The 24,955-nt window shown below is 42.0% G+C and overlaps 1 protein-coding gene across 3 annotated transcripts; it reads right to left on the bottom strand.

The window, feature by feature from the left end:
• Window positions 1–536: 536 nt before the first annotated feature.
• On the bottom strand, window positions 537–24,955 carry MRPL42 (mitochondrial ribosomal protein L42). 3 transcript variants are annotated; one of them, XM_080934997.1, is made up of 6 exons: window positions 24,918–24,955; window positions 23,117–23,239; window positions 20,673–20,736; window positions 18,564–18,648; window positions 13,313–13,476; window positions 537–688 (listed from the first exon to the last, which is right to left on the bottom strand). In XM_080934997.1, the coding sequence occupies exons 2-6, from the start codon at window positions 23,181–23,183 to the stop codon at window positions 643–645; spliced, it is 426 nt and encodes a 141-aa protein (XP_080791123.1). In that variant the 5' UTR covers window positions 23,184–23,239; window positions 24,918–24,955; the 3' UTR covers window positions 537–642. The 3 variants fall into 3 exon arrangements, with proteins under 3 accessions (XP_080791123.1, XP_080791124.1, XP_080791125.1); XM_080934998.1 differs by having other exon boundaries at window positions 23,117–23,245; window positions 24,918–24,954; XM_080934999.1 differs by lacking the exon at window positions 13,313–13,476.

Genomic DNA, 24,955 nt, shown 5'->3' with positions numbered 1-24,955 from the left:
GAGACGCAGGTGGGTACAGAGACTGCTTATATAGAGACTGCACCGAAAACCTTCTCTTCCTCCTTCTCTCCTTCCCCCACATCCCTTGGTTTTTGTTTTTACTTTTGGCTTGTTTTTTGTTTTTCCGAGTTCTGTGTGTAACGCTGTCTGTCCTGGGACTACTCTGTAGACCAGGCTGGCCTCACACTCAGAGGTCTGCCTGCTTCTGCCTCCTCAGTGCTGAGATCAAAGGTGTGTGCCACCACACTCATCATGTCAGGTGGCTCACAGCTGCGTGCATGTGTTCACAGACTTACTAATATTAGAAATAATAAAATAAAATAAAGAGGTAGAACCGGGTGGATCTCAAGGCCACTCTGGTCTCGGTCTTGTTCCAGGACAGCCAGAGAGATCCTGACTCAAAACCCAGAATAAATAAAGCGGGAGGGGGGACTTTTAATGTTTCAAAAGGAAAACGAGATAAAGTAGGGATCATAAATAAAAACCTCAAATTCAGAATCAATACAATGAAGTATACACTTGAATACATGAAACAATATTTTTATTATTTTCCTATATACCACCTTAATGAATACACATTTTCTCAGCTGACAAATAAGACACAAAGCAACATCTCCTTGGGGCTCAGAGAATCAAGAGTAATCATCTGTCTTTGGGAGGATTCAGGTTCTTACGACGTCTGTGGTACCTTGAGAAGAAAATATTACAGGTAAGATTATTCCAGTAATTAGTTACTCCAGGTAGACAGCTTAAATTTCTGTGGTTATTTTCTATGTGTTAGAAATTATTTGAAAAAGTCAATAAAAGTTTATACACAGGGCTGGAGAGATGGCTCAGTGGTTAGAGCACTGTCTGCTCTTCCAGAGGTCCTGAGTCAAATCCCAGCAACCACATGGTAGTTCACAACCATCTGTAATGTGTGTCTGAAGGCAGCTACAGTGTTCTTATATTTAATAAATAAATAAAATGTTAAAAAATAAAGTTTATGCACTACTGCATACTTCTCAGATATTTCTTAGTAATAAGCCACAATTCCCCATTACAAAAATTATTTCCTATCAATTAAACAATTTGGAAAATCTCCTTTCAGATCTTGAGGACAATTTCACAACCTGGATTAAAAACAAATGCTTAGGGCTGGAGAGATGGCTCAGTGGTTAAGAGCACTGACTGCTCTTCCAGAGGTCCTGAGTTCAATTCCCAGAAACCACATGGTGGCTCACAACCATCTGTAATGGGATCTGATGCCCTCTTCTGGTGTGCCTGAAGACAACTACAGTGGACTCATACATAAAAATTAAAAAAAAAAAAAAAAAAAAACAAATGCTTATCTTTAAAGAAACCTTATGTCATAAATATGTTCTATGAAAATTTTATTGATAACACAATTATTTCCACTACAAAGGCTAGAGTGGGGGTAGAAACGCCCGACAGTTATTTAAAAGCAAAGAGGGGCAAAGCAAACTCCCCAAATAATAATGTCTTGTCTGTTTTGTGATTATCATGTCTAAACATGACATTTACTTGTATTTCATATATGTACTATGTACATTTTGTTTGAAAATAGTTTTATATAATATTTTTAGTGTGGCTGTGACAAGTACAGAGTTTTCTACTTGAAGAATCAGGTCATTACTCAAAAAGACTTGGAGAGCCAGGAATGGTGCCCACCTTAATCCCAGCACTTGGGAGGCAGAGGCAGGCAGATTTCTGTGTTTGGAGCCAGCCTGTGTCTATACAGCATGCACTACCAGGTCCAGCAGACAAATGTATTTCTAACTCTGGAAAATTGAAATTAAAAATCCATACTGTTTACAGTCACAATGAAAGCACTTTTTGAGTTTAATGTATACATTGCAACCTATAAATGACTTCAGAGCTGAGTTGTGGCACCCTCTTGGGGTCCCATGTCCTCACAAGCAAGAGGTAGGAAAGACAAGTCTGAGTCTAATTTGGGAAACTTTGCAAGACTTGTCTCCTGAAACCTCAACCTTGAAAACACATACATTATATGGTCTGAGCAGGTTTTGTTTTACTATTTAGGAATATATGTAACTATTTACATGAATCACATGTATGTAACAACAATTAAAGGAGAAAGTCATGAATTTGAAGGAAAACAAGGGTGGAAACAAGAGAGGTTTGGGGGGAGGAAGAAGGAGGGAGAAGGGAAGAAAATGGGGTAATTCCATTAAAATCTCCAAAAAAAAGAGCAAAATGATTAAAACAAAAATAAACAACACACACACACACACACACACACACACACACACACACACACACACACGCACGCGCGCGCGCAAGACAACCCCCCCCAAAAGAAACCACCATTACAAAAGTTTTCTAACCAAGTAGTACTGAGGCATTCCCTTAATCCCAGTACTCAGAAGGCAGAGGTAGTTTGAGGCTGGCCTGGTCTACAGAGCAAGTTCCAGGAAAACCAGAGCTGCACAGAGAAACCCTATCTAAAAAAGGAAAATAATATTTTTTTCTCAAGACCTAAGTAAATGGAAAATGTATCATTTTTAGAGATATAAATATCTATGTAAGGAACCAACTAGCCTGAAACTGGCCTGGTGACCAAATATTATCCTGTTTAAAATTCCAGAAGGCTTTTTAAGGAAAAGGCTTTTTAGAGATGTGCTGATGTACTGGCTGGTTTTGTATCAACTTGACACAAGCTGGAGTCATCACAGAGAAAGGAACCTCAGTTGAGAACATGCCTCCATGAGATCCAGCTGTAAGGCATTTTCTCAACTAGTGATCAAGAGGGGAGGCCACCCTGGGCTGGTAGACCTGGGTTCTATAAGAAAGCAGGCTGAACAAGCCAGGGGAAGCAAGCCAGTAAGCAACATCTCTCCATGGCCTCTGCATCAGCTCCTGCTTCCTGACCTGCTTGAGTTCCAGTCCTGACTTCCTCTGGTGATGAACAGCAATGTGGAAGTGTGAGCTGAACAAACCCTTTCCTCCCCAACTTGCTTTGTGGTCGTGATGTTTGTGCAGGAATAGAAACCCTGACTAGGACAGCTGATTTCAAAATATAGATATAAATGCAAAAGACAGGATTGCTAAGAAAACTTTGAAGAAAACAAGAGTTAGAGGGCTTGAGGCATCACAAGGCACATTTCTGGTCCCTAAAGTTCTACAGAGTAAGGGCCAACATTCAAGTCAACAGAGGAGCTGGGGCATGTGGCTAGAGATGGCAGCAGTAGGGTGGGGTATGTGTGTGTATTACATGGTGTATGACCTGTTCTGATGCAGTTACAAAGTTGCTCTCCCAGGAAAGAGCGGTGCTGGAGTTCAAACAGCACAGACCTGAATGGTACAGCACAGGAGCTACCCTACATTTACCTGCAGGGACTGGAGTGTGAATGGAATAGGAGATCTCCATTTTGTACGTTACACATCTTTAAACGCAAAATACCTCTAAGAACACTGAAAAAGATTATATGTCTCATTTTTAAATCATAGTGAGTTTCAGGCTATATCTTAAAAACTATGAAATACTAACAAGTCAGTCTATATACTACTGCTAGAGCGTTTAGGAAAAATGGTTCACTAATGTTCAGAAATGAATACTTTAATCAAAATAAGCATGTAGACAAGACAGATCAGTGAGTAAAGGTGCCTGCTACACAAAGCTGGCAACCTGAATTCCATCCTTGGAACCTAAAGACATCATGCACAAATGCTAATAATAAATAAAATTTTGTATATATTTATATGTGTGCATGCATACAGATACTAAGCAAATATGCTCTGGATGATCTGAAAGGACGATAATTCTAGGCTAGATCCTTTTTTTATGCATACCAACTCTGGGACTTTCTGCTGAGCTCTTTATTGGGAGAGGTATTGAGACAATCAATTCTGCTTAATTAAAGTCTGCTTATAATTCAAAGTGCTTCACGATCCTGAGGGGTAAAGATATACTAGGAGATTACATTAATTAGCAGTCAAAAGCTAATTAGTAGCAATTAGATTAAAGTAAATTAAGATTAAACATAGGTAAGATCCTAGATAACACGCTCTGAATGGTCTCCTTGCCTTTTAGTCTTTCTCCTTCAAGTGAAATACAGTCAGGGGATTTTCACAATTTCAGTGACTTGGTTATGAACAATGTTTACAAAAGATTAAAGCAATCTGAATGCTCAGGAAAGAAGCATATAACAAAAGCCAGCAAAGATGTTGAAAAGTAAGCTGGATTTCAAGTTTCTGGATAATGTGCAAAAATAAAAGGCTGGAGGACCACTCAGTCATGGAAGTGTTTGCCTTGTAAGCCTAAGGACCTGAGTTCAATCCTGAAAACCCATGCGAACAGAGCTAAGCAGTATGGCACAGGACTGTACTCCAGAACTGAGGAGATGGAGACAGGTAAGACCCTGGGGCTTCCTGACCAGCCTAGTCTAGCTGCTGAGTTCCAGGCTACTGAGAGATTGTCTTTAAACTGTCTCTGCACACCTGCATACAGCCCCTCCCCCCATGGACTGACAGGTAGATATTGTCAGTGTAGTATGAACAAACACATCCACATATCTATACACACACACATAAATAATAAAATAAAAGCATTTTAAGAAAAATAAAAAGAAGATGCAATGAGGCCATGAATCATGTCTACACATCTAAGAATATAATTAAAGATACAAAGCTATAGGATGGCTTTTTAATTTGCTTTCATGAACTCTTAACAGTTACAAAGACAGGCGAAAATCTAACACTATACATAAACAATATGAGTACTAAGAAATAAAAGTCAAAAATGGAGATTAAAACAGAAAAGGAGCTGGGCAGTGGTGGAGGCAGAGGCAAGTAGATTGCGGAGCTAGACCAGCCTGGTCTACACAGTGAGTTCCAGGACAGCCAAGACCACACAGAGAAAAAAAAATTGAAAGACTATAAATTGGGAAGGAGCTGAGGGGAGATATGTGATCAATACATACAAGCATGAAATTATCAAATAAACATTAGATTTTTAAAGTTATCCTACCACAACTGGCTTACTCAAACACAGTAAAGCCTACTTAAGACACTTTTACATTTAAAAAAGAGAGAGACTGTGTGGGCGGGGTGGGTGCTGCTTATTAAAATGCTAAATTCAGATTTAAATCCCAAGACCCGCTGCCCCAAGGAGTGAGAAAAAGTACACCAGCTTTTGTTGTGCAAACCTTGCTCCCCAAGTTCATTGGTCAGTAAAAGGCTAAAGCCTGTGATTGGGCAGTAAATATGGGGTATGGGGGGGCTCTGGGCGGGAAGTTACCTAGCTGGGAGTCCCAAGCAGAGAGAAAAGAGAGGCAAGCAGAAGAGGAGAGAGAGACTGCCTTGGGATAGGTGGATGGAGAGCACAGAGCGGCTCAAGCGGAACGTGGTAAGCGATATCTCGGGGATCACCACAGGGAAGAAGACAAAACAGCACAGAGGGTTGACATCTGCCCAGCTCTAGTGCTCTGAAGCTTATGATAAATCTAAAGGTTTCTGTGTGTTTCATTTGGGAACTAAATGATCTGAAATGGACCAGAAACTCTTAATAGATACTCAGTAATACGGTATTATATACCCCCAAAATAATAACAACCACGTGTGTTAGCTAAAAACTCTAATGTTTTTCTTAGAAGAGAGACACAAATATATCACCTTTAACCTGTAATCCAAGTATTCAGAGACTGTGACAAGCTCCAGAGATGCCTGGACTACAGTGTTGATGGAATTCCGTAAACCCCACCCCACAGTTACCTGGCAACAGCCTCCACCCCACTTACCTGACACTATAAAAGGGGGTGCTTGCTCCCTCCTCTCTCTTGTGTTCCTGCTCTTTGCTCTCCAGCTCTTGCTCTCCCCCCTTGCCCCTCCTCTCCATATCCCCTTCCCCCCCCATGAGCTCATGGCCAGCCTCTACTTCTCTACTCCTCTCTCTCTCTCTCTCTCTCTCTCTCTCTCTCTCTCTACTTCTATCATCCTCTTAACTCCCCACCCCATGCCCTGAATAAACTCTATTCTGTACTATGCCATCCTGTGGCTGGTCCCTCGGGGGTAAAGGATTCCCAAAATTGGTCCCCCAGAAACATCCCCTTACCCCCATGCCACACCACACCTCCATGAAGCATATCTCCTCCATTCTCTTCATCTTTTAACTAACATTGGTGGCGAAACCTGCGACATCATCTTTTTCCTAACATTCTATAAAAGCAGCATTGGTGCCCCATGTGAGATTACATTTCTTCACTACCAGACATCTCTCTTTCCTTTCATTGGTGCTGTATTTAAAAACAAGTGTGGACTACAAAGTAATAATATCCTGTCTCAAAACAAAGCAAGAGCACAGTAAGGATCCTGCCCCTTCAGTTCTTATAGATTGTTAAGTGAGGGGCTTCTTTAGATGAGGGAAAGAAAAGCTATTTTACTACACAGAACCAAAAACTCTGGGGAAAGTCCAACTTAAAAAAATGTTTCCAGGTGATAGATGATGGTTCACCTTTAATCCCAGCATTCCAGAGGCAGAAGAGAGGCAGGCGGATCTGAGTTCTAGGCCAGCCCGTCTCAAAGGGGGGGAAAATTAAGATGTATTTATTTTATGCCTGTGAGTGTTTGCCTACAGATGTCTATACACCACACGATGGTCTGGTACCTGTGGAGGCAGAAGAGGGCATCAGATGCATTAAAATTGGAGCCACAGACAGTTGTGAGCTGCCATGTGGGGACACTGGGGCCCAACCCATGTCCCCTGTAAGAGCAGACAGTGCCCTTAAGTGCTCAGCCATCTCTCCAGCCCCAAGTTTAAAATATTTTAAGGACAGCTACACTGAGGAGATTCTAAACTGTACAGCACAATGGGTTGTATGTCATGCATACAATGATACAATGACTGTACAGCTGATAAACAACTTCAGCAAAGTGGCTGGATATAAAATTAACTCAAACAAGTCAGTTGCCTTCCTCCACTCAAAGGACAAACAGGCTGAGAAAGAAATTAAGGAAATGATACCCTTCACAATAATCACAAAGAATATAAAATATCTTGGTTTGACTCTAACTAAATTAAGTGAAAGATCTGTATGACAAGAACTTCAGGTCTCTGAAGAAAGAAATCAAAGAAGATCTCAGAAGATGGAAAGATCTCCCATGCTCATGGGTTGGCAGGATTAATATAGTAAAAAAGGCCATTTTGCTAAAAGCACTCTACAGATTCAATGCAATCCCCATCAAAAGTCCAACTCAATTCTTCATAGAGTTAGAAAGAGCAATTTGCAAATTCATTTGGAATAACAAAAAGCCCAGGATAGCAAAAACTATTCTCAATAATAAAAGGACTTCTGTTCGAATCAACATCCCTGACCTCAAGCTGTATCACAGAGCAATAGTGATAAAAACTGCATGGTATTGGTACAGAGACAGGAAGGTAGATCAATGGAATAGAATTGAAGACCCAGAAATGAACCCACACACCTATGGTCACTTGATCTTTGACAAAGGAGTTAAAACCATCCAGTGGAAAAAAAGACAGCATTTTCAACAAATGGTGCTGGTTCAACTGGCAGTCAGCATGTAGAAGAAGGCAAATCGATCCATTCTTATCTCCTTGTACAAAGCTCAAGTCCAAGTGGATCAAAGACCTCCACATAAAACCAGATACACTCAAACTAATGGAAGAGAAAGTGGGGGAAAGCCTCCGACACATGGGCACTCGGGAAAATTTTCTGAAACGAACACCAATGGCTTATGGTCTAAAATCAACAATTGACAAAAGGGACCTCATAAAATTGCAAAGCTTCTGTAAGGCAAAGGACACTGTTATTAGGACAAAACGGTAACCAACAGATTGGGAAAAGATTTTTGCCAATCCTACCTCCAATAGAGGGCTAATATCCAATATTTACAAAGAACTTAGGACTCTAGAGACTCAAATAACCCTATTAAGAAATGGGGTACAGAGCTAAACAAAGAATTCTCAACTGAGGAATAGTGAATGGCTGAGAAGCACCTAAAGAAATGCTCAATATCCTTAGTCACCAGGGAAATGCAAATCAAAACAACCCTGAGATTCCACCTCACACCAGTCAGAATGTCTAAGATCAAAAACTCAGGTGACAGCAGATGCTGGTGAAGATGTGGGGAAAGAGGAACACTTCTCCACTGTTGGTGGGATTGTAAGCTAATACAACCACTCTGGAAATCAGTCTGGCGGTTCCTCAGAAAATTGGACATACCTGAGGACCCAGCTATACCACTCCTGGGCATATATCCAAAAGATGCTCCAACATATAATAAGGACACATGCTTCACTATGTTCATAGCAGTCTTATTTATAATAGCCAGAAGCTGGAAAAGAATCCAGATATCCTTCAACAGAGGAATGGATACAGAAAATGTGGTACATTTACACAATGGGGTACTACTGAACTATTAAAAACAATGTCTTCATGAAATTCTTCAGCAAATTGATAGAACTAGAAAATATCCTGAGTGAGGTAACCCAGTCAAGTCACAAAAGAACACATGGTATGTACTCACTGATAAGTGGATATTAGTCTAAAAGCCTGATTATCCAAGATACAATTCACAGATCACATGAAGCTTAAGAAGAAGGACAACTAAAGTATAGATGCTTCAGTCCTTCTCAGAAGGGAGAACAAAAATATTCTCAGGAGGAAATATGGAGACAAAGTTTAAAGCTGGGACTGAAGCAAAGACCATCCAGAAACTACCCATGTACAACCACCAAATCCAGACAATACTGCTGGTATTAAGAAGTGCATGCTGAGATGTGGACAGCTTTTTGGCACCACTGGACAGTTGGTGGTGGGAATTTTGACATCACTGGGACAAAAGATGTAAACTCAAGGCAGGAATCTGACTCTGGCCCTGGGCTCAGGAAACTGACCTGGATTAAGAACATTTACATTTAAAGCTCAGGGCAGGCTCATGGGATGTATGTGTGGCAGTCCCTTTTGTCTTGGTCTCCCCACCTAGCCCCCAGAAAGATGTTTAGAGAATTTTTGATTATTGACTTGCTTGTTCCTTGACTCAGAACTGGTCTTAATCTTTCTGCATGTAATTATAGTGGTTTAAAAGCATACTGAAAAATAAAAAGTTTGCTTCAGCCTCAGAACTAGCTGAAGTCATATTATAGTTTTGTCTAATTGCCTCTCTTTTCTTTCAATCCTTGCTCCTGCCCTGAGGAACCTGTTGATTGACTGAGCTGGATTTGGTCACTGAGAGGAGCCTGATATAGCTGTCTCCTGAGAGGCTCGGTCAGATCATGACAAATACAGAGGCAGATGCTCACAGCCAACCATAAACCTGAGAATGGGGTCCCCAATAGTGGAGTCAGAAAAAGGATTGAAGGAGCTGAAGGGGTTTACAACCCTGTAAGAACAACAATACCAACCAACGAGAGCTCCCAGGGACTAAATAACCAAAGGGTACACACAAGCTCCAGCTGCATATGGAGCAGAGGATGGCTTTGTTGGGCATCTATGGGAAGAGAAGCCCTTGGTCCTGCAAAGTGTGATGCTGCAGTGTAGGGGAATGTCAGTTCGGGAGGTGGGAGGAGGTGTGAGGGCACCCTCAAAGAAGCAGGGGGGTGATGGAATATGGGGTTTATAGAGAGGAATCCGAGAAAGGGGTAACATTTGAAATGTAAATAAAATATATCCAATTTAAAAAAAAAAAAGCCACAAGTTTAGCTGAGCATAGTGACAGATTTAATTGTAAGCAGAAGTCCGTGGATCTCTGTGAGGTTTGAGCCAACCTGGTCTACACAGAGCCACAGCTAACTACACAGTGAGACCTTGTCTTTAGAAAAAAAAAAGAGTTGGACAGGCAAGATGACTGTGTTGGTAAAAGTGCTTATTGTGAAAGTTAACAGTTCCATCTCTGTGAGCAGAACGGGGGAAGGAGAGCACCAGAGCCTGCATGCTGTCCTCTGACCTCCACATGCTCAGCAAGGCACATGCCTGTCCTCTAATAAAAACAATGGCAGGGCCAACTTCACCAAGAAAGGCAGTATGAAGTAGTAACCATAGAAACCCTGCCATACGGAAAGACGGGACAAAGGATCTCCTGAAGAGGAACTGAAACAGTAAACAGAGCCCGGGATCCAGAGTTTCATCTAGGCACTTGTAGAGTCAGCATAATTAAAAATGGTTTTATCTTCCTCACTTCCCCATTCATATTAATGGCACCAATACCAACTAAAATACCCCAGTCACAAACAACCCCAACGCTCCCCAACCCCAGGTCCATGGTTTCCTGTCACACACTTACTACTAATGAAGTTCTTAAAGCACAGCCTGTTTTTCTTCACAAAGCACCTATGCACCTCACTTCCCCCTTCTCACTCTTGGTGGTGGCCTGATAAAGCCAAGTCTTTCACTAGACTATTGTAATGGCTTCCAAACAAGTCTCCTGGACCAGTCTTTCCTTCCATCGCTTTGTCTCCTCAAAAGAGGATTCTTAAAAATGTTTTATGGCATAAATGCTGGACATGCAGGTCTGCATTCTAATTCCTCAGCATAAAATCCTCACAGACCCTTCCTACATCCACAGAAGGCCCATGCCTGTGACAGGGGAGCTGGAGTCTGGCAATTCTCCCATGGTGCTATGATCAAGAAGCAGAGAAGAGGCAGGGCCAGGCTTCTGTCCCCAGAGGACCATAGCCACTGACACACATTTAACACGCAGACCCTAGCTTCTGAAGGTCTTATGATCTCCCAACACAGCATCATCATCTGGGGACCAAGAGTTCACATGTGAGCTTACAGAGGGACATTTCAGATCTACCATCCTATGCAAACAGAGCTACTGCGGTTTCCTCCTGATTTCATCTGACAAGCTAATCCTTCTGCCTGGGGAGTTGTTGCCATTTCTCACACGTATATCTGAACCATCTTTCATGGCTCAACAACACTTTTAGCTGTCTGTACTCTATTGTCTCCACTCCTCAACTGTGACATCTGCAAACGAGGGCTGTGTTTCCATCACCGAGCGCTCACTGGACAGTCTACGACTATACTCAGGAGCACAGTGTCAGCTCAGCGGTGGTTACCGGATTGCACAAGAGAGTAAGAGCAGAGCTTGCTCTGACAGACAAACAGAAACAACAAAGAATACTTCACAATTTGGCTTGGAAGAAGAAAGACGTGAGAGAAGATTCTGGGCTAGGAGTTTAGCTCTGCAGCAGAACACTGCTTGCATGTGTGGGCCCTTGGGCCGGTCCCTAGCATCACAAGAAAAGAAACAAGGAGTTTAGTAGGGATAAGGGGAGGTGGATGCGGGGACTGAGACTATAGCTCAGAGTTCAAAGACTGCCTCTCATTCACAAGGCTCTGGGTTCAATTCCCAACGATACAACAACCAAAAAATAAGCAAATAAAGTAAGCATACTTCTATTTAAATGGGGTGTAGGGTAAAGGTAAAATGGCTTAGTGGGTAAAGGCACTTGCCTTCCAGCCTCAGGACCTGAGTTTGATCTTTGGAACGCATATAAAAGGTGATCACCAACTCCCCAAGATGCTCCAATTGGCCCGTGCTTCCCCCACCCCAAATAAACAAATAAATGTAATAAATTATATCCGAAAAGAGAATAAACAAACAAGCAAACAAGTAAATAGAAGGGCCGGGGAGCTGGCTCAATCTTTAAAGTGTCTTCCGTGCAAGTATGAAGACCAGAGTTCAAATCCCAGCACCTATGTAAAAAGCAGCCAGAACGGCAGTGGACACTCATAATCCTAGAACTGAGGACGCAGAAGCAGGAGCATCCCAGGGTCATGCTGGCCAATCAATCGATGTAATCAATAAGATCCAGGTTCAAGAGAATGACCCTGTCTCAAAAAATAAAGTGACAACTGGAGAGATGGCTCAGTGCTCAAGAGCACTGGGTTCAACTTCCAGCACCCTCTTGGTGGCTCACAACCATCTCTAACTCCAGTTCTAGGAGAGCCAATGCCTGGCCTCTTCTCACCTCCTGAGGCTCTGCACACACTTGTAAGTAGGCAAAACAAGCACATAAAATAAAAACAAATGAATTGTTAAAAATAAGTAAATAGGCTGTGGGGTTGAGAAAATAGTAAACAAGGTGAAGAGTGACTGAGGAGGACTCAGCATTCATCTCTGGCTTCCATGTGCATGCACACTAGCACAAGAGTGCCTGCACACACACACACACACACACACACACGGGATGGGGTGACTAACTTAATCTCACAAAAAAAGAACACTAAAACCACAGTCAGACACAGAATAAGAATAACACAAAGTGCTAGGCAGTCAAGGCACACCTTCAGCACTCTGGAGGGGAAAGCAGGCAAATCTCTGAGTTCAAGGTTAGCCTGGTCTACACAGTGAGTTCCAGGACAGTCAAGGTTACACAGTAAGACCGTGTCAAAACACACACACACACACACACACACACACACACACAGGAGGGAGGGACAGAGGGAGGGAGGGAGGGAGGGAGTATAATACTATATAAGCCCTATAAACAGAACTAATGGCAAGTAGTTTTTAAAGGAATTAAGGATAATATTTACTGACCAATCAGACCCTGCACAATTGGGGGGAATAATAATTCAAAAATCTGTTAGAAGTGGATAAAGGATATCTGGGAAGATGGCTCAGAGGTTAAGAGCACTTGCTGCTCTTGCAGAGAACACAGGTCCTATTCCCAGTGGCCACATGGTGGCTCTAGTTCCAGGGGATCTGATGTATTCTTCAGGCCTCCAGGGGTACCAAACACACATGTAGTGTACTTACACGAACAAATCACTCGTACGGTTAAGATAAGAAAATAAATAAATCTTTAAAACAAAGAAATGGATAAAGTGCTCAGAATAAGGTAAGTTATTGTCAGGAAGGAAAATGTAAAAATCATAATAAAGGACTAGCATAGACTCGAATAATTTCTGAGAAACTCTTGTATTAATAAAACTTAAGGGGCTGGAGAGATGGCTCACTGGTTAAGAGCACCGACTGCTCTTCCAGAGGTCCTGAGTTCAAGTCCCAGCAACAACATGGTGGCTCACAACATCTGTAATGAGATCTGATGTTCTCTTCTGGTGTGTTGAAGACAGTGACAGTGTACTCATATACATAAAATAAATAATTCTTAAAAAACTTACCAGTCAATGTAAATAAAAAGATTAAAAAAAAAAAAAAAAAAACTTAAGTGTTACTTCGTTTTAACTCCAGGATATGCAGATTGAAAAATACACCATAGTATACCTGGTCGATGTCCCCACACAGCAGCACTGCAGTTGTTAATGCAAAGGCAGAGGTGAGCATGTGCGCAGGGAGCTGAGGAGAGAAATGAACTTACTGTCCGTATGGGTACCAGCGATGCTTTGTGGTGAAGAACACCTTGCTGAGCTGTTCTATCATGGGCCCTTGCTCGAGATGCTTGTGGTTCCCATCTAACTTAGTTTTCAGTATCTGCTCATGTGTTTCCCCGTTATTACACAGAAGATCTGGTTGAGGGATAGGCTATAAAATAAGAAAATTACAAATGATGAAGTGTAGAAAAGTAAGCCAGAAACTGACCAGCTTTGTGACAAAGCAGCGACCACCCTCGGCAATTCACCCCACTGCATTACAGTGAGTAAGTTACCAGAGCACCTTCAGGTAGCTGGGTTATTCAAAGTCAGAAAGACTCCTCTACCCACAAAATGACTCAAGTTTATTTTCCAATAATAAAAGTTTTACCTAACTGATGAGGTAACTTGTTATTTTTGTTTCTATTTCTCCAACATAGATACTGCGGCCCATATAATTTTTTTAACTTGCAATGTGATAGTTTATCTTACATATTAAGGAAGGAACAATGCAAACATGTAACAGGCCTCTGTGGGGGTTTGGGTAAGAATGGTCACCATAGGCTCATGTGTTTGAATGTTTGGTTCCCAGTTGGACCTGTCTGGGAAGGACTAGGAATGTGTCACTGGATGTGGGCTTCAAGGTCTCAAAAGCCCAATGCCAGGCCCAGTCTCCCTCTCTGCTTTTAGATTAGATATAAATTCGTGGCAACTGCTCCAGTGTCAGGCCTGATTACCTGTCACCATGCTCCCTCCCATGATGAACTAACCCTATGACACTGTTAAAAAAAAAAAAAAGCAAGTCCCCCTTTTTTAAAAAGATTTTATTTATTTTATGTATATGAGTACACTGTAACTATCTTCAAACACACCAGAAGAGGGCATCAGATCCCATTACAGATGGTTATGAGCCACCACATTGCTGGGCATTGAACTCAGAACCTTTGGAAGAGCAGTCAGTGATCTTATCTGCTAAATCATCTCTCCTGCCCAATAATTTCTTTTATAAAGCTGTCTTGGTCTCAGGTCCTGCAGCTAAACCCTCATTTTCCTTTCTGTGAAATCGGGAGGAATATCTGACTCAGAATGCTGGATGTAGACAAGCAAATGGGAATGTACTGTGCTTGTTCCTCAAAGTCTTAAAGATTCCAATAGATGGTAGTTACTGACATTTCCCTTAAGCCCCACCCCCCAAGATACAAGCACTAGAATTGTATTTTAAAGAAGTACTCCTTAGAAAATTAAAAATCTTAAAAGACCTACTCTTTTACATAAAGCTGAACATTAGTCATTGTAAATAACTATCCCTGAAAGGGTCTATCATTGTAGCATTAGAGCTGTAAAAGCTGTCAGAATCAAAGTAGCCACCACAAAAGTGCATGTAAACCAAGTTGGGACTCTGGGAAGCTCTCACATAAATATCTGATAGCAAGAACTAACAGAGACTCACTTGAAGCCACAACCCTGCACAAAGTCCACTGCAATTATGCACCAAAATGACACGCTGCCCAGCAACTGCCTGGTTGGCCTTGAGCTACGGCCACCCTTGTCAGTGATTCCTGTGAGGGGAACAGGTGTTGCAAACAACTCCTGTCATCCTCTTCAGCTTGCCTGCAGAAACATCCCCTTGCTCCAGCCTACCCAGTACAGCAGCGCCCATTGGCTCAGTGTGGGGCTCGAAAATACACTGTGCCTACCCCTGCGGCTACTTGGCTGACAGACCCTTAAATAAAGTTTTCTCTTTTAGGTCTTGATATCTGTTGCTAAAGGTCAAATGTTTTAAAGCAGGCATGTTAGCAATCACCTGTAATGGCAACACTGGGGAGGCTGAGACAGAGGACTGTCATTAATTTGAGGACACTCTCAATTACAGAATGAGTTCTAGGATAGCCTGGATAACATAAATAGATCCAGCCTAGGCTACAGTGAGACTGCCTGAAAAGACTTACCAACTGTTTGTTGTTTTTTTGAGACAGGGTTTCCCTGTGTAGCCCTGTGTCCTCTAACTTGCTTTATAGACTAGGCTGGCCTCAATCTACCTGCCTCTGCCTCCTGAATACTTGGATTAAAGGTGTGTGGCACCATAGCCTGGCTAGACTTCCCCACTTTAAAAAAAATGTAATTATCAAAAAGGTGTTCACAGGGCTGGAGAGATGGCTCAGTGGTTAAGAGCACTGACTGTTCTTCCAGAGGTCCTGAGTTCAATTCCCAGCAACCACATGGTGGTTCACAACCATCTGTAATGAGAGATCGGATGCCTTCTTCGTGTGTGTCTGAAGACAGCTACAGTGTACTCATATAAATGAAATAAATTAATCTTTTAAAAAAAAAAAGGTGTTCACAAATAATATAAAATACATTGGTGTAACTCTTAACCAAGCAAGTGAAAGATCTGTATGACAAGAACTTCAGGTCTCTGAAGAAAGAAATCAAAGATCTCAGAAGATGGAAAGATCTCCCATGCTCATGGGTTGGCAGGATTAATATAGTAAAAAAGGCCATTTTGCTAAAAGCACTCTACAGATTCAATGCAATCCCCATCAAAAGTCCAACTCAATTCTTCATAGAGTTAGAAAGAACAATTTGCAAATTCATTTGGAATAACAAAAAGCCCAGGATAGCAAAAACTATTCTCAACAATAAAAGGACTTCTGGGGGAATCACCATCCCTGACCTCAAGCTGTATCACAGAGCAATAGTGATAAAAACTGTATGGTATTGGTACAGAGACAGGAAGGTAGATCAATGGAATAGAACTGAAGACCCAGAAATGAACCCACACACCTACGGCCACTTCATCTTTGACAAAGAAGCTAAAACCATCCAGTGGAAAAAAAGACAGCATTTTCAACAAATGGTGCTGGTTCAACTGGCAGTATGTTGAAGAATGTAAAATGATCCATTCTTATCTCCTTGTGCAAATCTCAAGTCCAAGTGGATCAAAGACCTCCATATGAAACCAGATACACTCTAAGAGAAGAGAAAGTGGGGAAGAGCCTCAAACACATGGGCACTGGGGAAAATTTTCTGAACTGAACATCAATGGCTTATGCTCTAAGATCAAGAATCAACAAATGAGACCTTAGGCAAAGGATACTGTCAATAGGACAAAACAATAACCAACAGATTGGGAAAAGATCTTTACCAATCCTACATCTGATAGAGGGCTAATACCGAATGGCTGAGAAGCACCTAAAGAAATGTTCAACATCCTTAATCATCAGGAAAATTCAAATCAAAACAACCCTGAGATTCCACCTCACACCAGTCAGAATGTCTAAGATCAAAAACTCAGGTGACAGCAGATGCTGGTGAGGATGTGGAGAAAGAGAACACTCCTCCATTGTTGGTGGGACTGCAAACTCAAGAAGACCAAAATGTGGATGCTTCAGTCCTTCTTGGAAGGGAGAACAAAATACTCACAGGAGGTAATACAGGAAGAAAGAGTGAATCAGGGACTGAAGAAAAGTTCATCCAGAGACTGCCCCATCTGGAGATCCATCTCATATGCAGCCACCAAACCCAGTCACTGTTGCTGATGCCAAGAAGTGCTTGCTGACAGGAGCCTGATATGGATGTCTCCTCCGAGTCTCTGCCAGAGTCTTACTGATACAGATGAGGATGCTTGCAGCTAACCATTATTAGACTGAGCATGGGGACCCCAATGGAGGATTTAGAGAAAGGACTGAAGGAGCTGAAGGGGTTTGCAACCCCATAGGAAGAACAGTATCAACCACCCAAACCCACGCAGAGCTCCCAGGGACTAAACCATCAACCAATGTGTACCATGAAGGGACCCATGTCTCTGGCCGCATATGTAACAGAGGATGGCATTGTCTTGCATTAATAGGAGGAAAAGCCCTTGGTCCTGTGAAGGCTCTCCCGTTTCCCCAGTGTAGGAGAATGCCTGGGCGATGAGGTGGGAGTAGGTGGGTGGGAGGGAGTGGGAACATCTTCATGGAAGCAGGGGGAGAAAAGGGGTTAGGACAGGAGGAAAGGGGGATAACATTTGAAATGTAAATACATAAAAGAAGGTGTTTGGGGCCAGCAAGACACGGAAGATAGAAGTGCTTGCTGAGAAAGCCTGACAGCTTGATTTTGGTCCTTGGCACCTACATAGAGAGAGAACTGAGCCTACACGTTATCCTCTGGCCTCCACACTCATGCCATGTGTCTACTCACTGTTCTGTTGCTGTGAGAGACCCCATGGCACAGCAGCCCTTATAAAGAAAAGCATCTAATTAGAGCTGGCTTACGGGCTCAGAGGTTTAGTCCATTATCATCATGGTGGGAAGGATGGCAGGGCACAGGCAGTAGCTGGAGAAAGAGCTGAGAGTTTATATCCAGACTCAAAGGCAACAGGAAGAGAAAGACTCTGGGCCTGGCTTGGGCTTTAGAAACCTCAAAGCCCACCCCCAGTGACTTTCTCCAATAAGGCCACACCCCCTAATCACTCTCAAGCTTCTTGAATGCTCAATGGCCAAGTATTCAAATATATGAGGCTGTGGGGACCCACTTGGTGGTTGAAGATAACCAACTCCCAAAATTTACTCTCCTACCTCCACACAAGCTATAGACACGCACACACTAATGATGGGCTCTTAAAGAATAGAAAGGGGCTGGAGACATGGCTCAGTGGTTAAGAGTACTGACTGCTCTTCCAGAGGTTCTGAGTTCAAATCCCAGCAACCACATGGTGGCTCACAACCATCTGTAATGGGATCTGATGCCCTCTTCTGGTGTGTCTGAAGACAGTGACAGTGTCTTATTTATTATTAAATAAATAAATCTTTTTAAAAAAAAGAGTAAAAAGATTATCAGAATCAACAGCACAAAAGCTGTAAAGGAGTCTTTCATGATAGATGGTGATATCAGATATATAATATATTTTACAGGTTTATTTTGTGCATAAGTGTGATACTGGGGATTCAACCCAAAGCCTCCCAAATTCTAGATGAGCACTCTACCAATCTCCTATATTCACAAAGCTTTAAAAAATTAAAATGTTAAACCAGGTCTTGCTAAGATGAGTTTGAAATCCTTCTGCTTCAAGCCAAGTGGTCGGGATTACAAGTCTCTGCCACAAAATCTAGTTTTTATCAAATTTCTTAGATCAGAAAAATGATCTCCTAATTCCCCTTAAATAGTTCCCTTGTATACTAAGAAACTTTTTAGGAAAGGAGATAAAACTAAGAGAAAAAAATCAAAACCGTTCACTAGAAAAGCGATGAAGGCTATCAGACAGGCCTCCTTACGTACTTTGGTGTGTTCGTAGGGGATGTCCACAGAAGGGTGGTAGCACACTATTGTCCTGCCGTCGGATGTCAAAGCGAGCTCTACCTTGCTGAAAAGGAATGTTTTAGAGATACAGTTAAACTGTACCCAAGGCAGCATGGTTACTTTTAGGTCTGGCTTTGGTTTTTTTGTGACAAGTTCTCATCTGTAGCCCAGATTGTCATAGAATTCAATATGTAGCCCACGCTGGCCTCCAAAGCACGGCCGTCCTCCTGCCTCTGCCTCCAAAGTGACTGGATAACAGACACGTGCATCATACTAGCAGAGCAACTTTCATTTTGAGATAGGATCTCGTGCGTCCCAGGCTGGTTTCGAACTTATTATTTAGCCAAGAATGACTGACCTTAAACTCTAATCCTCCGACTCTTGTCTCCAAAGTACAGGTATGCCCAGCTAGAATACTTCCTCCTAATGAGAAAATTAATTAGGATCCGCCTGCCCCACATGCTACACTGCAAGCTGAGCCTCTGGCTGCTGGAGAAGGGCAAGGGCAGTAACGCCATAAAACCTGGCAGTGGTACAGGCTCCACCCACAGCACCAATGTGCTAAGGTGGCTCAGTTCACTGTAAGCCACAGGAGCAAATGTAGCCCAAGGATATGGCCACTGTTTCATATGCCATCAGGAAACAAACCAAGTCCTTCTGGGATGACTTTCATAAAGCTATGAATAGCTGCACATCTGCCTGGTCAGTCCACCTTGGAAGTTCCACATTACAGCAGAGGGCAGTCTACAGACTAGAGTGTTTTGAGAAAGCTTTCTAAGATAACCCCAGCCCTAAACCCCAAATTTCAAGATGCTATTTTAGGCTGGGTGTGCTGGCACACTCCTTTAGTCCTGGCACTTGAGAGGCAGAAGCAGACAGGTCTCAGAGTTAGTTCCAGGACAGTCAGGGCTACACAGAAAAAAACTTTCTCAGAAAAACAAACAAAAATCAACAACAACTAAAAAGCATCCAAAAAAAAAAAAAAAACCAAGAAAGATGTTAAGACAGATTATTCTAGACAAAGAAGAAAAACAGAGGAAAAATACGGAAAAGAGTTACTGGACTTGTTAGCCTAACTGAAATGTTAACTGACGATTTTTACAGCTGGGTCTAGTCTGGAGGAGGCTCTGAGCAATGTTATGCTTAAGGAAAAGAAATTCCCACAAACAGAACTAAAACTGGACAAACTAACAGGGGCTGGCGAAATGGCTCAGTGGATAAAGGTGCTTGCTGCCAAGACTAACAACCTGAGTTTGAGCCACAGAACCCACAAAATAGGATGGAAATAGAGCTGTCTTCTAACCTCTACATGCATGCATGGCCCATACATGCTCACACTCAGCCAAAGAAATGTAATAAAAAATGTATTTATGAAATGTTGCTAATTTCAGGCTGAGAAGCTATATTGAATATACTTGTATGCTACAAGTATACAAGTATTTAAATTTAAATAGTAAAATTAATTAAGCACAAATTTTGAAAGTGAACCTGTGTTGCTTGATTGGAAAGTCTAGCACCTATAGCATAAGTGACTGGAGAGATGGCTCAGTGGTTAGAGCACTGACCGCTCTTTCAGAGGTCCTGAGTTCAATTCCCAGGAACCACATGGTGGCTCAAAACCATCTGTAATGGGATCTGAAGCCCTCTTCTGGTGTTTCTGAAGACAGCTTCAGTGTACTTAGATATAAAATAAATAAAATAAATCTTTTTAAAAAAATAAGTGAGGGACTGGAGAGATGGCTCAGCGGTTAAGAGCACTGACTGCTCTTCCAGAGGTCCTGAGTTCAAATCCCAGCAACCACATGGTGGCTCACAACCATCTGTAATAAGACCTGATGCTCTCTCCTGGTGTGTCTGAAGATAGCAACAGTGTACTTACATATAATTAATAAATAAATCTTTAAAAAAAAAATAAGTGAGAACTAAGGTCATAGCAGAGTATGCTAACTAACTACCATAAAAATAAACAGTAATGCTACCATAAATAAGACAATTTTCAAAACAAAATTAAAGACAGAATCATCAGAAAAGCAAGTGTAAAATAATTTCAGACCTGGCTAAGACTGCTATGTGAATTTTCATACGTACCAATTGTAGTCATCTGGAAGAGAAGAATATGTAGATTTGTGACAAGAGCTAGATAAAGCTCCATCTGCAAAAACCCAGAGTAAAATAGTTTAGTTCGCTGGAACATAAAGGTAAATCTACATATCAACCAATAGTCTCCTGCTTTCTGTAACAGACGGGGGAGGAGGGGAAGAGGTTTAAGGCAAAGGGACAAAGGGGAGACCGGAGGCAGATGAAGAAAGGGATGTCTTCTCTCATACAGAAATCTAGCAATAAATTTATGTACAAATATATGAGAAAAAAGAAAAGGGGGTCTGTTAGGGAGAGAAAAAAAGTCAGCAAAGGGGAGGAGAGAAAATGGGATTAGTTACAAGGACTATGTATGCACAAAAATGTCAGTGAAAATGAGGAGAAGAGTGTTGTCCTTTGTTTTGTTCAGGTTTAGTCTGGTTTTTCAAGACAGGGTTTCTGTGTGTAGCACTGGCTGTCCTGGAACTTGCTATATACAGACCAGGCTGGCTTCAAACTCCAGAAATCTAGTGCCTCTGCCTCCCAACCTTAAGCATTAAAGACATGCACCACTACCACCCAGCTGATGAAACTTTTAAAGTCACAGATAATCAAAAGTTAAATGTGTATGGCTTTTACTTTAGTTTATGGCTACAATCTTTAGCAATAGTGTGCACTCATGAACTAATTTTAAGCCAAGCACTGGTGGCACACACCTTTAATCCTAGCATGCAGAGGTAGGGACAGGCAGATCTCTGAATTCAAGGTCAGCCTGGTCTACAGAGCAACTTATAAGACAGCCAGGACTACAAAGAAAAATAGTATGTGATAAACAAAATAATGTTCAGAGCTTTAACTATGAGGAGCAGGTGAGCAAGGGAGCAGGGGACAGAACTTGAAACTTACATGTCTGTCTGTGGAATTGGGTCCCTCCTTCTATCATGTGGGCTCCAGAGATGGAACTCAGGTCATCAAGCTTGGTGGCAAGATGAGAGGAAGATCCCTGCTACCCAGCCTTCTGCTTCCCTAAGAGAGCCCAGCCCCAGGGTGCTGAGAAGTCAGACCCAATACAGCCCGCAGTCTCCACAGCAGTTAATGGGAAAACTACCTATGTGTCCCTCTTCACTGAAAAGACTTTTTTCTGTCAGGTTTCCCACTGCGTTTATATTGTGGCCCTAGTGCAAATTTGACACCCTTAGTCCCTCTTGCACACAGCAGGAGATTTAGAAACGTTTGATTAACTGATAGGAGTGCCAGGGATGGTCAGAAAGTTCAGTTAACTGTGAGCTGACCTGAACTGCTCCCAAACCCAGCCATCCTAAGGTCCCGTGACTAACCTGACAAGGACTCCCTTGTCTACACAGCCTCTATTAGCTTTGAAGTTTTATGTGAAAAAGGATGTTAACATTGGTAGCAAAGCAAAATCCACAATTTGAGGAGAAAGTACAAAGAGCATCAAGAAGACGACCTCCCAAGTGAGAGAACATTCAAAACTTTTGCATGCAATCAAAATCAGGTATGGATGTTTATTTATTTATTTATTTTAAAGCCTATGAAGACATTTGATCTCATAACTTAAGGACAGAAAAGGAAGACAGAGAAGGTATGACTAAGGTCAGGTGACTGAAGGTTTTCTATAAAAGTGGGATTAGGTAAATTCCAACAGTTTTAAAAAGAACTTTAGTGAGCAAAGCAGATTTGCCTTGCCTCAAATGACCCCAACATACCTATGTATTGCTTTGGGGAGGTAGGGTGTGAAAGTAGCTAGCTGTGATGAACAGGACGTTTACATTCTGTTTATTTAGGAGCCAATATGAGGCACGTATTATAGACTCTCAGGAAAAATGCTCTTTAAAAAGGAAGCACATTTATTTGTTTAATGGCCACATCCACAAGGAAAAAACCTTCTAAAGTAGTAACAGTGATTATTCTTGGAAGATGGGGCTGTGGACTTTCCTTTTACTCCTAAGTGTTGAGAACTACTAAAAGAAGTTAGCAGGTGGAAAATGTAGTGGGTCTGAAGTGTTCTTCCTGAAGGGGAAGTTACTCTCTACCAGTCACCTAATCCTTCTTGTACCTTAATGATGGCCGATGACTAGCCTATATCTTTCACTCAACATTTATGCATGTTTGTATACACACATGCACACTCATACCTATACACACACACACACACACACACTATCTCTTAAGCCCACAACAGGACCATTCTCTGACAAATCAAGGTTTTTTTCTTTCTCTATTTAGTGATCTTTCCATGTTAATAACAGTTACATGATATTCATAGTCAAGATGTAGAATAATTTATTAGTTCCTCTTTTGACTGACATTTAAATTTTGTCCCCTCTTTATGACTGCAAGTAGGAGTCATATAGAATAACCAAGTGCTTTAAATATTCTACGTTTGAAGAAAACCACAAAACATGTTTAAGCATTTGAAAAAAAGTCTCACTTACTTTGGATTGGAAATAAATGCTTCCAGATAGTCCTGTTTGATATCACCCATTTTACTGCCATCGCCATGATCCTTACCAAGTGATTTGAAAAATGATATTGTAAAGAGAAGCCGCCTCTAAAACCTGTTGCTAGGCACACAGATAAAGGAAATCAGCTACAAAGGTAAAGTTAAACACTACTACAAGACAGTAACCATTAGCTACGGCTAACCACTTGAAAACAAGGCTTTTGAACTTGGCCTATCCAAGTTAAGGACAGGACAAGGAGCACTTAAGAGAACAACATAAGAGAAACCAGGCAACTGCGTCCACTCACTTCTCTCTCAGGACTCTGTAGTTCACTTCACTTACAAAGTGCTCAGCAAACATGTAATCACTTAGCCTTTCACACATAATACACACTGCAAACTCTCCCTCAAACACCAGTGGGTCTACCTACTAATTCCCAAGTCCCACACATAGGACCTTAACACTTACAGTCATACTGTTTCTGATTCAGCATGACCTGCTTTTGGTCCATGAAAAACTTAAGAGGAACCCGTCACCATCTTAGATGGTTTTTTCTTTCCTTTTTTTTTTTTTTTCAAGATTTGTTTATTTCATATATATGAGCATCCTGTCCTTTTTTTTAAGATTTATTTATTTCATATATGAGTATCCTGTCGCTGACACACCAGCTAAGGGCATCCGATCCAATTACAGATGTTTTATGGACCACCTTGTGGTTGCTAGGGATTAAACTCATGACAGTGCTCTTAATCACTGAGCCATCTCTCCAGCCCTATCTTAGGTGGTTTTAAACAAAGCACTTTCATCACCATCTTACTGGCATAGAACATTTAAAGATATGACAGGCATATTTATTTCGAATTATGAAAATTTAAAAGGACTTGCTTCCAAAGACTTAGAAGTTGCTCACTTACAAATTGGAAGATCTGAGGCAAGTCATTAACTAAACGACCTTCCAATTCTCCAGTGGTAAACTTGCAGAAGCAAACACAATTTTCATGAGATGTTGTAAATAAGGAGTATATAATTACTGTGCCCTGGGTCTGTATTGGTATCAAGGACTATGTGTGCTCTTCCCTACCTCAACAGGCATGAAAGGGATTAGGACAGGGGCTCTCTTTATTGGCACACAGATGCCTAACATATGAGTGCTGCGAACTGCAAACCCGAGTTCATTCAGCTGGCTATTTATTTATGCCTTGCAACCCACTTTCCTTATATTCTGTGCTTTCAGACAACTGATTAGGAACGAAGGCTGAGAAAACTCAAATGCTTTATTATTTTAGTAGTTCACTGTTTAACTGGTGGCATGCATGGGAAGAAAACTTGTCTTCTGATCACAAGTCCAAAATCAAAATGTTTGTGGGGGACAATCCTCTGCTCGATTCTAGCATACCCAGGAGAGAGTCAAACTCCATTACTCCAAAGAGAGACTTTCCAGGATGAGCCCCTCGGCACCGAATTCAGTTGCAAATCAAACACCCTGGTTGGTCTGAAGTTTGAGAAACAGAACACAGCACTACCACCCATGAGCCGGTTTAAAGACTTGATTCAGGAAGAATCTCAGGAGTCGTAAGGTCAAAGTGGTGCAGCCTGACGGCCTCCTGCACGCGGCGGTGTGCTACAGTGAGGCCGCAACCACACGCCGGCCCTTCTGCTGGATGGAGCCTGAGGACAACGGCAGCCTCGCCCTGCGCCAACCGCAGACAGAAAAGCCCTCAATGCCTACGAACAAAACTTCCAGGCCTGTCCCAGAGAAGAAGAGGGCAGCGGTACCTCCACAGCTACTCACCGCTCGCTCGCCATCTTGCTTCGATCTGGGTCCTAAAG

Source organism: Micromys minutus (assembly GCF_963924665.1).
Source record: "Micromys minutus genome assembly, chromosome: 22".
Taxonomy (NCBI): Eukaryota; Metazoa; Chordata; class Mammalia; order Rodentia; family Muridae; genus Micromys; species Micromys minutus.
This window is presented reverse-complemented; position numbering and strand designations above follow the sequence as displayed.